Genomic DNA, 13564 nt, shown 5'->3' with positions numbered 1-13564 from the left:
CTATCCACTCTAAACCCTATCCACTCTAAACCCTATCCACTCTAAACCCTATCCACTCTAAACCCTATCCACTCTAAACCCTATCCACTCTAAACCCCTATCCACTCTAAACTTTATCGATCAAGAAACAGGCTCACGGGCTTTGACTATAGACCCAACTACAAACGTTGTGACGCACAAGGTAACCCACATCACAGTAGCCAATTACACTCAAACTCTGATAAGTCGATCTGTTTTCACCATGAACACGAATGACACATCATGACGTTGCGAACAATCACTCCACTTTGTGGGGAATATGACCGCAGAACGCAACTCTGAAAGTTGCTACCTGGAAACAGTCCTGGAAGACTGTTTAACCTGTGATGCGCTAATTGATTCAGGCTCTACAATATCGCTCAAACATTGTTCAATGATCTCAAAAGGGCTGTGTACCCAGCTAAACGTTGGTTAAAAACGGAATGATGCGACACTAAACTTCGAGGTTTCACTCAGACTACCTCGCCTCTCACAATGCCGACTCATGCTGGAACAACACTTCCAAATCATATGGCTTGTTCATCCTGTGCATGTTGCTAAATTGTATGTTTAGCAATTGTATGTTACTAAATTGTAATACCTTCGCCACTATTGGCCTATTTATTGCCTTTCCTCCTTACTTCATTTGCACACACTGCATACAGATTTTTCTATTGTGTTATTGACTGTACGTTTCTTTATCCCATGTGTAACTCACCCAATCAGGAAACAAATCAAGTTGTAAACTTCCCCACGAGAACAGAGATGGGCGGACGAGCCCCTCGACAGGGATAACCTAGCAATACATCTTGAAATATCACTGAGGTGTCCCACACTGGTCGTAAAAGAAGTCCAGTGGACTTTCCACCTCCACCCCCTAAAAAATGTGGTAACAATAATCATTCCTTTCCATGCGTAGTCTCAACTACAATGCAACTAGTAAAATGAACTAGTCATGTGTTCCAGTAGGATAACATTACGGAATGAATCGGTAGGATAGCTGGTCCCCTTTGGGTACCAGTACCAATGCCATCAACAGGCAGTCCAGCCACAGTCAGTAAGAAGGTTAGAGACCTAACAAGTCGAATTGCCCTTGATAACAGCGACAGATGAGGTAGTAGTCACTCAGATTGCAACACGTAAAAGGGAATCTTCAAAACAGTCTTCTGATGGTCAACACACATGCCGCTAATAAAAATAACCCTCCATTCAGGAGGAAAGTTATTAGAAGTCATGAACCATGATCACACCGCGTACGACTGGTTCAGTGCTTGTAGAGTACTTCCGTCGTGAGGTTAGCTCCTCCGTGGATAACATAGCTATGAAAGTCATACCTATCGCCACTACAATGGTGTAAGACACATTGACTTGTAGTAAAACCACTACAGGGCCCCTTGGAATATGGCTTGAGGTCGGCGCCGATTCCTACTGACACAAGGTCATTGACATGGAAATGATCTGATGACGTCAGACTCAATCTGCCCAGGTTGCAGCCTACCAGGATACTTGGTTTTCTTGCCCTTGGCATGTGTGTTTGTGCAAGCATGAATGCACATGCACAACGGAACATTTAATAAGGATTTACACTATGATCACTTAAGGGACCGAGCAAAATACCAGTCTTGGTAAAGTTGAAAATAGACCCTGAAGCCCTTTGGCTCTACAGCTACATTAGTCACCAGTTTCTCACCAGATGTCCATAGGTCATCCCTGTAGACTGTCTGAAGCTAATGCCTTACAGCTGTAGCCTTATCATGTAGTTAGCAACTTAGGATAGTGCCCTAAGCAACACACTGCTAAGTAGGATTGCCCTAGATATGACATTTGACAAAATGGCATGATAGAGTAATTTGCCAACACTGTAGACATATATAGAATAGAGTCCAATTAGATGATTAAGGTGTGGTACCTATATTTTGTATATCTTTTTGTTTGTGCTTTTATTCTTTTCTTTGACACTTAAGAAGTGATACCGCCACAAACAAGTTCCCAGACAACCATCACTTAGGGCAACAACGCCACTCATTTGGGGAAGAAATGTAAAGATGTATTGCATGAGTGTTGTGCGTTATTAATGTCTGTCTAAGTTACTTCCTAGATCCACCAGCCTGGACAACCGGACGACGGCTCCGGAACGATGATCGACAACCAGGGCATCCCATGGCCATTCTTGTGGGGGTCTGCAGCTTGTGAAATCTTACCAGGTTAAACCACCAGAGAGGGACTAGCACGATGATTCACAAACCAGGACATCTCGTGGTCATTCTTGTGGTGGGTTACAGAATCCTTCCAAGATTGAACCCACCAGAGGGGGACTGTCATGACTGTCCACGAGAATCCAAACAGGTCGGATCAGGTTTGCAATGAATAACTTCACTGCCTGCCCTGACCCTGACCCTGCGCCTGCCTGTCATTCCATACCTTGCCATGCCACCCTGGATTACTGACCTCTGCCTGCCCTGACCCTGAGCCTGCCATTCTGTACCTTTTGGACTCTGCTCTGGATTACTGACCTCTGCCTGCCCTGACCCTGAGCCTGCCTGCCATTCTATACCTTTTGGACTCTGCTCTGGATTACTGACCTCTGCCTGGCCTTGACCTGTCGTTTGCCTGCCCCCCTGTTTGTGTAATACACTTTTGTTACTTTGAAACTGTCTGCATCTGGGTATCTCCTGAGCCTTGACACTAACATAGAATGTGGGGAATGGTCAGAGGTGATCTATAGAACACCCATGTAATTTTGTTTGTTATTTTGTGATGTCATGAAAAATGTTATGAAGGAAATACTGTAACTTGGAAAGTGTAATATGCAGCTTTTCAGTAGGAAGTTCCAATCACACCCAAATGGCCATCCAAACTCCGTTCATTCATCATGCTCATCCTGACAGAGAGGGCTCTGAGCCCGACTGCTGCTTCATCAGCCAAGGGGATTCCAGGTGGCAACTCTTTGCTCTGTGACTAACCACAGCCTACTGTATGTCAGCAAATGAATCACCCAACCCTTCGCTGGGAATAATCAATACACTCCTCACACACACATTCAGACGAGGCCTCCACTCAGACAGCACCACTGGCGCACACACGCGCACACACACACAGCCCTCCATCAGTCAGTCAGCTCCTGCCTGCAGACCCTTGTGGATCCAACCCTAGACTCTGTGGCTGTGTGACTAATGGCTTACAATGGGGAAACACGCCTGTGGCGCCTAAACTGCAGCAAGTTAAGTACAGGAGGAAAGACGAGACATGCTGCATATCATATATTCTGTTACTTGCATTCATCCTATCATCCAGCGCTATCGCTATCTCTCTCTCTCTTTCTCTCTGCCTCTCTCTCTGCCTCTCTCTCTGCCTCTCTCTCTGGCTCTCTCTCTGCCTCTCTCTCTCTGCCTCTCTCTCTGCGCCTCTCTCTCTCTGCCTCTCTCTCTGCCTCTCTCTCTGCCTCTCTCTCTGCCTCTCTCTCTGCCTCTCTCTCTGCCTCTCTCTCTGCCTCTCTCTCTCTCTCTCTCTCTCTGCCTCTCTCTCTCTCTCTCTGCCTCTCTGCCTCTCTCTCTGCCTCTCTCTCTGCCTCTCTCTCTCTCTCTCTCTCTGCCTCTCTCTCTCTCTCTCTCTCTGCCTCTCTCTCTGCCTCTCTCTCTGCCTCTCTCTCTCTGCCTCTTTCTCTCTCTCTCTGCCTCTCTCTCTCTCTCTGCCTCTCTCTGCCTCTCTCTGCCTCTCTCTCTGCCCCAGTCTCTCTCTCTCTGCCTCTCTCTCTCTCTCTCTGCCTCTCTCTCTCTGCCTCTCTCTCTCTCTCTGCCTCTCTCTCTCTCTCTCTCTGCCTCTCTCTCCTCTCTCTCTGCCTCTCTCTCTCTCTCTCTGCCTCTCTCTCTCTCTCTGCCTCTCTCTGCCTCTCTCTCTCTCTCTGCCTCTCTCTCTGCCTCTCTCTCTCTCTGCCTCTCTCTCTCTGAGAGGGGATAACTTGAAGCCAACAGCTTCTAGCTCAACACGGTGCTGCGCCTGCACCTCCCGAACGCTGTCACGTTCATGACCAATTGGATTAGACGTTGTTATTGGTCATTTAGTTACGGCAGGAACCCTCTCCGCGAGGGACAAAAATGACGAGAGGCTAAATTGTTATGGAGGCCATCGTGCTATATTAAACACAGCTTTGATCTAGAACTAATCATTATTTGACATGATTCCCTTCTTCCTCAGAATGAAGCTATGACGTTTTGTTGAATAACCTGGGAGTGTAATCGATAAGGCAGTGTACCTTCTCTCTCCAGCTCATACCATCTCTGGCTCTTTATAGGTAACAAATAAACAATACAAGGCAATAAGCAATGAGCCATAAAATATCTATACAAATGCTGTTTCATGTGGTCTGAATTTCATTCATCTACTGCAGAGTCCTTAACACATACTGTTCATAGTCTACAGTGACAATGCTGGCGTTGACTCTAAAATCAACAGTATAATTGTAAACAGCAGTGTTGTAGAAACAAACATGCAGTCCCCCTGGGGAACAAGCTACTCTTACCCTTTACCACCATCTGGGTCAGCTATGTTTGGGCTCGGACTCAAACAGGGACATATACACCTGACTTAAAGGTTTCTTTAGAAAAATGGCACACACTCTGCTATCGTTTTTGCCAAGCATCTGGTATCCTAGTGTTGAACAGATAGGGTGACATTGCAAACGTGCACTGTGAAAGTCAATGGTTCAAATGGAATTAATAATTCATTTAGATGAAATAGTTTAATGAGCCAGAGCATTTCACAGCGTGACATACTGCCGTTACAATCTCTGCTGTTTTAATGAGCAAACACCGGCGTTATTTCTCCCCTGCCAATCCAGACGCACGGTAAATACTTTTATGGCACAAATCATAGATATCATGAAAAATAGTTGCCATGTGTCTTTTTCTATGGAAATTGACACACATTTGATCAATTAACACAGTCTTTCTAAGTGCCTTAATTAGACCTACAAATCTCCAGCAAGAGCATTTTCAGGATTATGTTTCTACACAGTGAACCTCAGGATATCAGCTCATTCCAAGCCTTGCTTCAAAACCATGGATGGGAAACTTTGATGGGGATGAGGGCCACACAAAATCAGAACTCATCATGAGGGGCCACATTGGCTCGCCGGTCTGTGTACCCACATCTATACCCCACTCAGTCAGAGCCGGTCCTAACCTTTTGGGGGCACTAAGTGAAATTTGACAGTGGAGAGAAGAAATTGAAGTTTTAGAGTTTATTTTCTGCAATTCTACACATTTTACCATGGGGCGCAGAGAAAATGTTGCAGTTTTAAAGCAGGTTTGCTGCAATTCTATAAATTTTGCCATGGGGCAGAGAGAAGATTTAGCAATTTTAAAACACATTTCCTGCAATTCTACACATTTTGCCATAGGGTGGATACAAATGTTTTAAATATGATATCTGAGTGAGAGTCACTAACAAAATCAATGGGGGTAAAAAAAAATATGTTAGCTGACATGGGCTAATTGATTGACTGTCAATGACTGATATAACAAGAGAAAAACTGCTGATACGCAAACACATTTTCAAATGTGTTTGAGTTCACACATAAAAAACGACAAAAAAAACAACATTATTCCGTTTATGGAAATTGATGCGGCCCGCGGGTCGCCGGTTGCACATCCCTCTTCATAAAAAAAGGGGACCCTCATCCTCTACCCTAACCCTATCCCCACAGTACTACAGACAGTGCTCTTAGCCCCCCCCCCTCCATCCCATCCCCCCATCCCGTTCTCACTATGTGTAGCTGCAGGTAGTCTCCCAGTCCGCTGGTGCTCTCCACTCGGACCAAGATGGCGTCTTTCTGCTGAGTACTGAAGCCCACAGCTAGCCGGTCTGCTCTGGTGCTCGGCCGCTCGTTGGGGGCCCAGGTGTACGTGATGAGGGCCCCTCCTCTCCCAAAGATATACGTGGTCCCAGCTGAGGGAAAAATGGAGACAAACAAAAGTATTAGTATGAGACTGAGGGAAAGGGAGAGGAAATTGAGAGACAAGGAGAAGGGGGCGACATTATTAAAGAGATAAGGTGATGTTAGAGAGTGTTCCATCACTTTCAGAATCTTGTTTGTTTTTTGTTGTCGTTCCCAGAAGACCTTGCTATCTTTACTGAAATTGTTCTTCAGTACCACTCAAGTCAAATTTTAGATGCCTATTTTCTTGCCAAGTACATGACTGTGACAGCTCATTCCCTAACACAACCTATTATTCTCTCAGCAGAAACAACATGTCATAGCAAACATTATTCCCTTAAGTTATGCCACACTGTCAGTTTTCAAGTTTACAGCGCAGCGTGAACCCTAAAACAGACACCGCCTTTTAATTACACAAATCTCACAGAGTTTTCGAATGCACTTGTGCGATTTCATTGTGCTGATATTGTCCTGTTGGAACGCCCTCGCGCCACACCTGCGGTACCACTACCCTGAGAGGTCGTGAGTTGAGCCGTCATTGATTAGATTGTGCATTAGATTGTGTAAACCTGCCAGCACTGCAGAGTGGTTGAGGTGCCACCATGTCTAAACATGCCAGCAGAACTGTAAACACAAGACTATCGGGTTGCAGTATGCTGCAGTAGTATGCCTTGCCCTGCCCAGGGAGTTAACACTTTGCATCTGCCATATTATTTTAACTTGACCTCCCACTTCCCTGTAAGGTGGAACTGAGAAAAATATAATCTTTCATAGAAATCTATTCATATAACCTGAGATTAATAATTGATGGAAAACCTATGGGAGTTCGCTATAAATCACACCGAGTACCAATGTCAAGCTATGAATCACTTTAATGACTCTCATATGTACAATCAGCTTCACATTTATAACAGCAAGCTAATCTCAGTTTATCCACTGTTGACCGAACATAACCTGGTTATCATATCATCCAAATATTCTCTACGGTTTTAATTAGCTTCATCAGAAGGTTGACACGTCATATCTCAGGTATGACTGATTATTCCACCTCCACAGCACCGGAGGTTGGCGGGTCTATGCCCCTGTCGTCCCGGCGCCTGTGGGCCTCTACATGAGATAAGAGAGGAGATGAGGGGAATGATCTGGCAAGCAGTCTCCCAGGCGGAGCAGCTTTTGGATGGCAGCACACTGAACACCTGTTCTCCTGGAACCTGATAACTTGTTGCCGGTACTGCATGTGATGAAACGGTGACAACCACAGCTCACGTGGCACACCGGGCAGGGGTGACGATGACCTCTCTTAGGAAGGAAGGGCATGTTGGTCTTGCCTATATTCTAGTTTTGTAACACTGCATGGGTTGGAGAATTGGGTGGGTTGATGGGTTAAGAAAAAAAATGTCCGGTGTGAAATGACTTGCACGCTACTTGTAAACGAGAATATATCACACAACGAACATGGTGAGTAATAAGAAAATTGCATTCAGGCTGTACATTTTTCCAATATGAGCTGTAGAGGTGGTTGAATGCTGTGCAGTTCCACGTGAGTCCTTTCAATGATCTAACCTCATTCTGGGTCGTGGTTTTGTCTTAGATCAGGGACGGGCAACTTTGATGGGGTGGTGGCCATAAAAAAACACAACTCATCATGAGGGGTTGCAGTGGCTCGTGGGTCTGCATACCCACATCCATACAGAGAGATGTGAGAGAGAAGATTTAGCAATTTTATAACTAATTTCATGCAATTTTACTCATTTTGCCATGGGGAAGGGAGAGAAATTAGAAGTTTTAGAGCAAATGTCCTGCAATTCTACACATTTTGCCATACGGGGGAGACAAATGTTTGCAGTTTTTAATATGATAACTAAATCTACTTTATAATGATGCCCGTCGGAGATGACTGCCGTTTTACTGTCCCCTAACCAATTGTGCTATTGTGTATGTTTTTTGCGTTATTTGTAATTTATTTTCAACATAATGTTTCTGCCACCGTGTCTTATGACCGAAAAGAGCTTCTGGATATCAGGACAACGATCACCCACCTCATACTGGAAGAAGATTTGTTCTTTAACGAGTCGGACGCAAAGGATTTAGTCCAGACACCCGACAAGGCCCTCATCCCCGTCATTCGCAGGAGAAAGAGACAGAGATATCGGGGACGAAGGTCGGGTGCCTTGTAAGAATCCGACGGCGAGTGGGTAATCTGCCTTTACCATCGGTCCTATTAGCCAATGTACAATCAATCCATAATAAAATAGACAAACTACGATCACGTATATCCTACCAACGGGACATTAAAAACTGTAATGTTTCACCGAGTCGTGGCTGAACGACGACATGAATACCATACAGCTGGCGGGTTTTATGTTGTATCGGCAGGATAAAACAACCGCCTCTGGTAAGACAAGGGGTGACACTATGTATATTTGTAAACAACAACTGTTGCACGAAATCAAAAGAAGTCTTGAGGTTTTGTTCGCCTGAGGTAGAGCATCTCATGATAAGCTGTCGACCACACTATTTCCCAAGAGAGTTTTCATCTATATTATTTGTAGCTGTCTATTTACCACCACAAACCGATGCTGGCACTAAGACCACACTCAATGAGCTGTATAAGGCCATAAGCAAACAGGAAAACGCTCATCCAGAGGCAGCGCTCCTAGTGGCCAGGGACTTTAATGCAGGGAAACTTAAATCTGTTTACCTAATTTCTACCAGCATGTTAAATGTGCAACCAGAGGGAAAAAAAACTCTAGACCACCTTTACTCCACACACAGAGACGCGTACAAAGCTCTCCATCACCCACCATTTGGCAAATCTAATAATTCTATCCTCTTGATTCCTGCTTACAAGCAAAAACTAAAGCAGGAAGCACCTGTGACTCGGTCAATAAAAAGTGGTCAGATGAAGCAGATGCTAAGCTACAGGACTGTTTTGCTAGCACAGACTGGAATATGTTCTGGGATTCTTCCGATGGCATTGAAGAGTACATCACATCAGTCACTGGCTTCATCAATAAGTGCATTGATGACGTCGTCCCCACAGTGACTGTACGTACATACCCCAACCAGAAGCCATGGATAACAGGCAACATCCACACTGAGCTAAAGGGTAGAGCTGCCGCTTTCAAGGAGCGTGACTCTAACCTGCTATAACCTCCGATGAACCATCAAACAGCAAAGTGTCAATATAGGACTAAGATTGAATCGTACCACATCGGCTCCGAGGCTCGTCGGATGTGGCAGGGCTTGCAAACTATTACAGACTACAAAGGGTTGCACAGCCACGAGCTGCCCAGTGACACAAGCCTACCAGATGAGCTAAATTACTTCTATGCTTGCTTCGAGGCAAGCAACAGTGAAACATGCATCAGCTGAAACATGCATCAGCTGTTCCCGGGACGACTGTGTGATCACGCCCTCCGAAGCCGATGTGAGTAAGACCTTTAAACAGGCCACAGGGCCAAACGGATTACCAGGATGTGTACTCCGAGCATGCACTGACCAACTGGCATGTGTCATCACTGACATTTTCAACCTCTCCCCGACTGAGTCTGTAATAGCAACATGTTTCAAGCAGACCACCATAGTCCCTGTGCCCAAGAGCACTAAGGTAATCTGCCTAAATGACTACCGACCAGTAGCACTCACGTCTTTAGCCATGAAGTGTTTTTAAAGGCTGGTCATGGCTCACATCAACACCATTATCCCAGAAACCATAGACCCACTCTAATTTGCATACCGCCCCAACAAATCAAATCAAATTTTCTTGGTCACATACACATGGTTAGCAGATGTCATTATGAGTGTCGTGAAATGCTTGTGCTTCTAGTTCCAACAGTGCAGTAATATCTAACAGTAATCTAACAATTCCACAACAAATACCTAATACACACAAATCTAAGTAAAGGGATGGAATAAGAATATATACATATAAATATATGGATGAGCAATGACCGAGCGGCATAGGCAAGATGCAACAGATGGTATAAAATACAGTATATACATATGAGATGAGTAATGCAAGATATGTAAACATTATTAAAGTGCCATTATTAAAGTGACTAGTGATCCATTCATTAAAGTGGCCAATGATTTAACGTCTGTATGTAGGCAGCAACCTCTCTGGGTTCGTGATGGCTAACACAGAGAGAGCCACAGATGATGCAATCTTTATTGCACTCCACACTGCCCTTTCCCACCTTGACAAAAGGAACACCTTTGTGAGAATGCTATTGACTACAGCTCAGCGTTCAACACCATAGTGCCCACAAAGCTCATCACTAAGCTATGGACCCTGGGACTAAATACCTCCCTCTGTAACTGGATACTGGACTTCCTGACAGGACGCCCCCAGGTGGTAAGGGTAGGTAACATCACATCAGCCACACTGATCCTCAAAACGGGGGCCCCTCAGAGGTGCGTGCTCAGTCCCCCTCCTGTACTCCCTGTTCACTTATGACTGCATGGGCAGGCACGACTCCAACACCATCATTAAGTTTGCCGATGACACAACAGTGGTAGGCCTAATCACCGACAACGATGAGACAGCCTATAGGGAGGAGGTCAGAGACCTGGTCATGTGGTGCCAGGACAACAACCGGTCCCTCAACGTGATCAAGACAAAGGAGATGATTGTGTACTACAGGAAAAGGAGGACCGATCACGCCCCCATTCTCATCGACGGGGCTGTAGTGGAGCAGGTTGAGAGCTCCTTGGTATCCACCTCACCAACAAACTATCATGGTCCAAACACACCAAGACAGTCGTGAAGAGGGCACGACAAAGGCTGTTCCCCCTCAGGAGACTGAAAAGATTTGGCATGGGTCCTCGATGGTGCAACTTCTACAGCTGCACCATCGAGAGCATCCTGACTGGTTGCATCACTGTCTGGTATGGCAATTGCTCGGCCTCCAACCGCAGGGCACTACAGAGGGTAGTGTGTACAGCTCAGTACATCACTGGGGCCAAGCTTCCTGCCATCCAGGACCTCTATACCAGGCGGTGTCAGAGGAAGGCCCTAAAAATTGTCAAAGACTTCAGCCACCCTAGTCATAGACTGCAAGCGGTACAGGAGTGCCAAGTCTAGGTCCAAAAGGCTTCTTAACAGCTTCTACCTCCAAGCCATAAGACTCCTGAACAGCTAATCAAATGGCTACCCAGACTATTTGCATTGCCCCCCCCCTTACGCTGCTGCTACTCTCTGTTTATTATCTATGCATAGTCACTTTAACTCTACCTACATGTACATTACCTCAATTACCTTGACTAACCAGTGCCCCCGCACATTGACTCTGTACCGGTACCCCTTGTATATAGCCTCGCTACTGTTATTTTACTGTTGCTCTTTAATTATTTGTTACTTTTATTTAACACATATTTTTCTTAAAACTGCATTGTTGGTTAAGGGCTTGTAAGTAAGCATTTCACTGTAAGGTCTACACCTGTTGTATTTGGTGCATGTGATAAATCAAATTTGATTTGATGATCACGGGCCCCACCCCGGGCGGTAATTCGACCACGCTAACTGCAATTTTAGATAGCGGGCCATTAGACTAATCTTCCAATCCCCCCCAAAATTGCTGACATGAGCTAATTGAGTGACTGCTGATGCACGACCAAATTTCATAATTGCACCTTGTGTATTTTACTATTTTAACTCTCAACAGTAAGTTCAGACTCTGAATGAGTACCAAAAAAACAAAAAAACAACAAATGGATGAAATGAAACTGGTCCGCGGGCCCACAAAAGGCCGCCAGTTGCCCATCCACGTCTAAGATCAAATTAGATGAAGAAGAGACGAGAAGAAGATGAAGAGAAGATGTGGAACTCCTGCTGCCAGTGCCCTCCAGTAGAAGAAACACTACTACACATGGGTCAGGCGAACCTGTTCTGAAATGAATGGAGAGACCGAAACCCAGGAGCAGCACCGTGACTCAGGCCTCACTGGAGAATGAGACCTTCTCTAGGCTCTTTTCCATTTCCTCCCTGGCTAGTAGCCATGGACCTACTGTGGGTTGAGATAAAGACATACAGTGTGCAGTAGAGTATGTATGGAAGAGCTGTGTGTGCTATATTGAACAGCTTAATCCCAGAGCCACTGCTCATTCATTCCTGACACGTGACGATATGCCTGTGGTCTTGACAGGTCGAATAATAATCTTCCATTTCACAGCTCAGTTCCTAATGAATCAAAAATACATTATTTAAAAACGCGTCAATATTTGAGATATACAGAAAATGTATTGATTGAGCTCTGCTCCTCTGAATCCAGAAGGTTAAATTGAGAAATGATTGATGAAGTTGTTTATCGTATTATTGTTTTAAATGAGACAAAACCACCGAGCAGGCATCAACATGCACGCACACACATACACGCATCACGTGAGAGTGTCTTGCAAATTGTCCCGCATTAAAAACAGTAAACCTTTCAAGCATTCCTAAATCATTGAGCTGAGCCACACACATGACTGGGATTCCTGGCAGCATGACATCCAAGTCTCCTCCATGTGCATACAGAGATGACAGGAAGTATTAACCTCGCACATCTGTGAAGACGAACCATACGCAGGACGATTTTCACTCCTTCTCAGCCTAAGGAAATGTCTAAAAAACGGAAATGGGTTTCAGTGCTTCCAGGTAATTCTGAAACGTGTTGAACGTTCATTTTGCCTGTACCATAGGTCAATATTTTAAACAAACATTTAATGCTAACTTATATACTTTTCAATTGGAAGTAGATTGCCAAACTGCATTTGAATTGTGAAGTTATGCTATAGAAAGTCAATGTATTGGTATTACAATATAATGGACCTAAAAGAAGTATCGGATTCCATTTGATAGAAGGTTTGATTTGGAACAGTACTTAGACTACAGATTAGAACCATAACTCATATGTTAAAAGGAAAACCCTGCTTAAGATGTGACCTACTTTAGCGGCAGACAAAGGACGCCCTTTAAAAATGTATTCCTTACACATCCCTCTGACATCATACTAGATTATTTAGGTGTCTGAGTGGCACACACAAAACATTTCTGTTTGTTAGTTGATGAGATAGAAGCCTGATCAAATCTAGATATTTTCCACTCTGTACATCCAGTCACATGTACGATATATAAAACGTTTTTCCTTTGCAAAGTTATTCTATTTCCCCCCCCCAAAAAAATAGATGTCAAACAATTCTTATTTATATAGTTTGTTGCTTTGACTTAAAACTGAGATTCTGGCTCGACTTTCATAATTGATGTAGCACTATTGGGCTAGCTCTGTAGAGAGGGTTTGTCTCAAGTGAGGAACTACAAACTAGACACATATCACAGTGGAATGTTGAATCATCTCGACTAGAACACTTTAAAAGGTAAGAGAACATAAACTAACATTGTTTCCCTAACGGTATGTGGAAGCACCAGAAAAGTATCTGTTCAAGTGGCTTTTCAAGAGTCTCACTGGTGAGACGGCCGGACTGAAGGGGCTCTCATAGGGAGGAAGAAGCCCGTACTAAATAAGTCATAACTCAGCTGTCCAATTCCTCAATACATTGGTTATAATAAAAGACGACAGGCGGATGGGAAGGGAGACCTATCCATGTGGAGTGATTGCAGTGTTTGACTAT

General features: G+C 44.6%; 1 protein-coding gene across 13 annotated transcripts in view; it reads right to left on the bottom strand.

The window, feature by feature from the left end:
- LOC115154828 (neurexin-2) overlaps positions 1 to 13564 on the bottom strand; it is a 321345-nt gene that overhangs the window by 40964 nt on the left and 266817 nt on the right. For all 13 annotated transcript variants that reach the window (XM_029701465.1, XM_029701466.1, XM_029701468.1 and 10 more), the window contains one exon: positions 5783 to 5964. In XM_029701465.1, coding sequence (XP_029557325.1) covers positions 5783 to 5964 — 182 coding nt within the window. The remainder of the gene's footprint in view (positions 1 to 5782; positions 5965 to 13564) is intronic.

The sequence above is a fragment of the Salmo trutta genome, chromosome 19, assembly GCF_901001165.1.
Source record: "Salmo trutta chromosome 19, fSalTru1.1, whole genome shotgun sequence".
Taxonomy (NCBI): Eukaryota; Metazoa; Chordata; class Actinopteri; order Salmoniformes; family Salmonidae; genus Salmo; species Salmo trutta.
The sequence above is the reverse complement of the archived record's forward strand: the minus strand, read 5'-3'. Positions and strand labels throughout refer to the sequence as shown.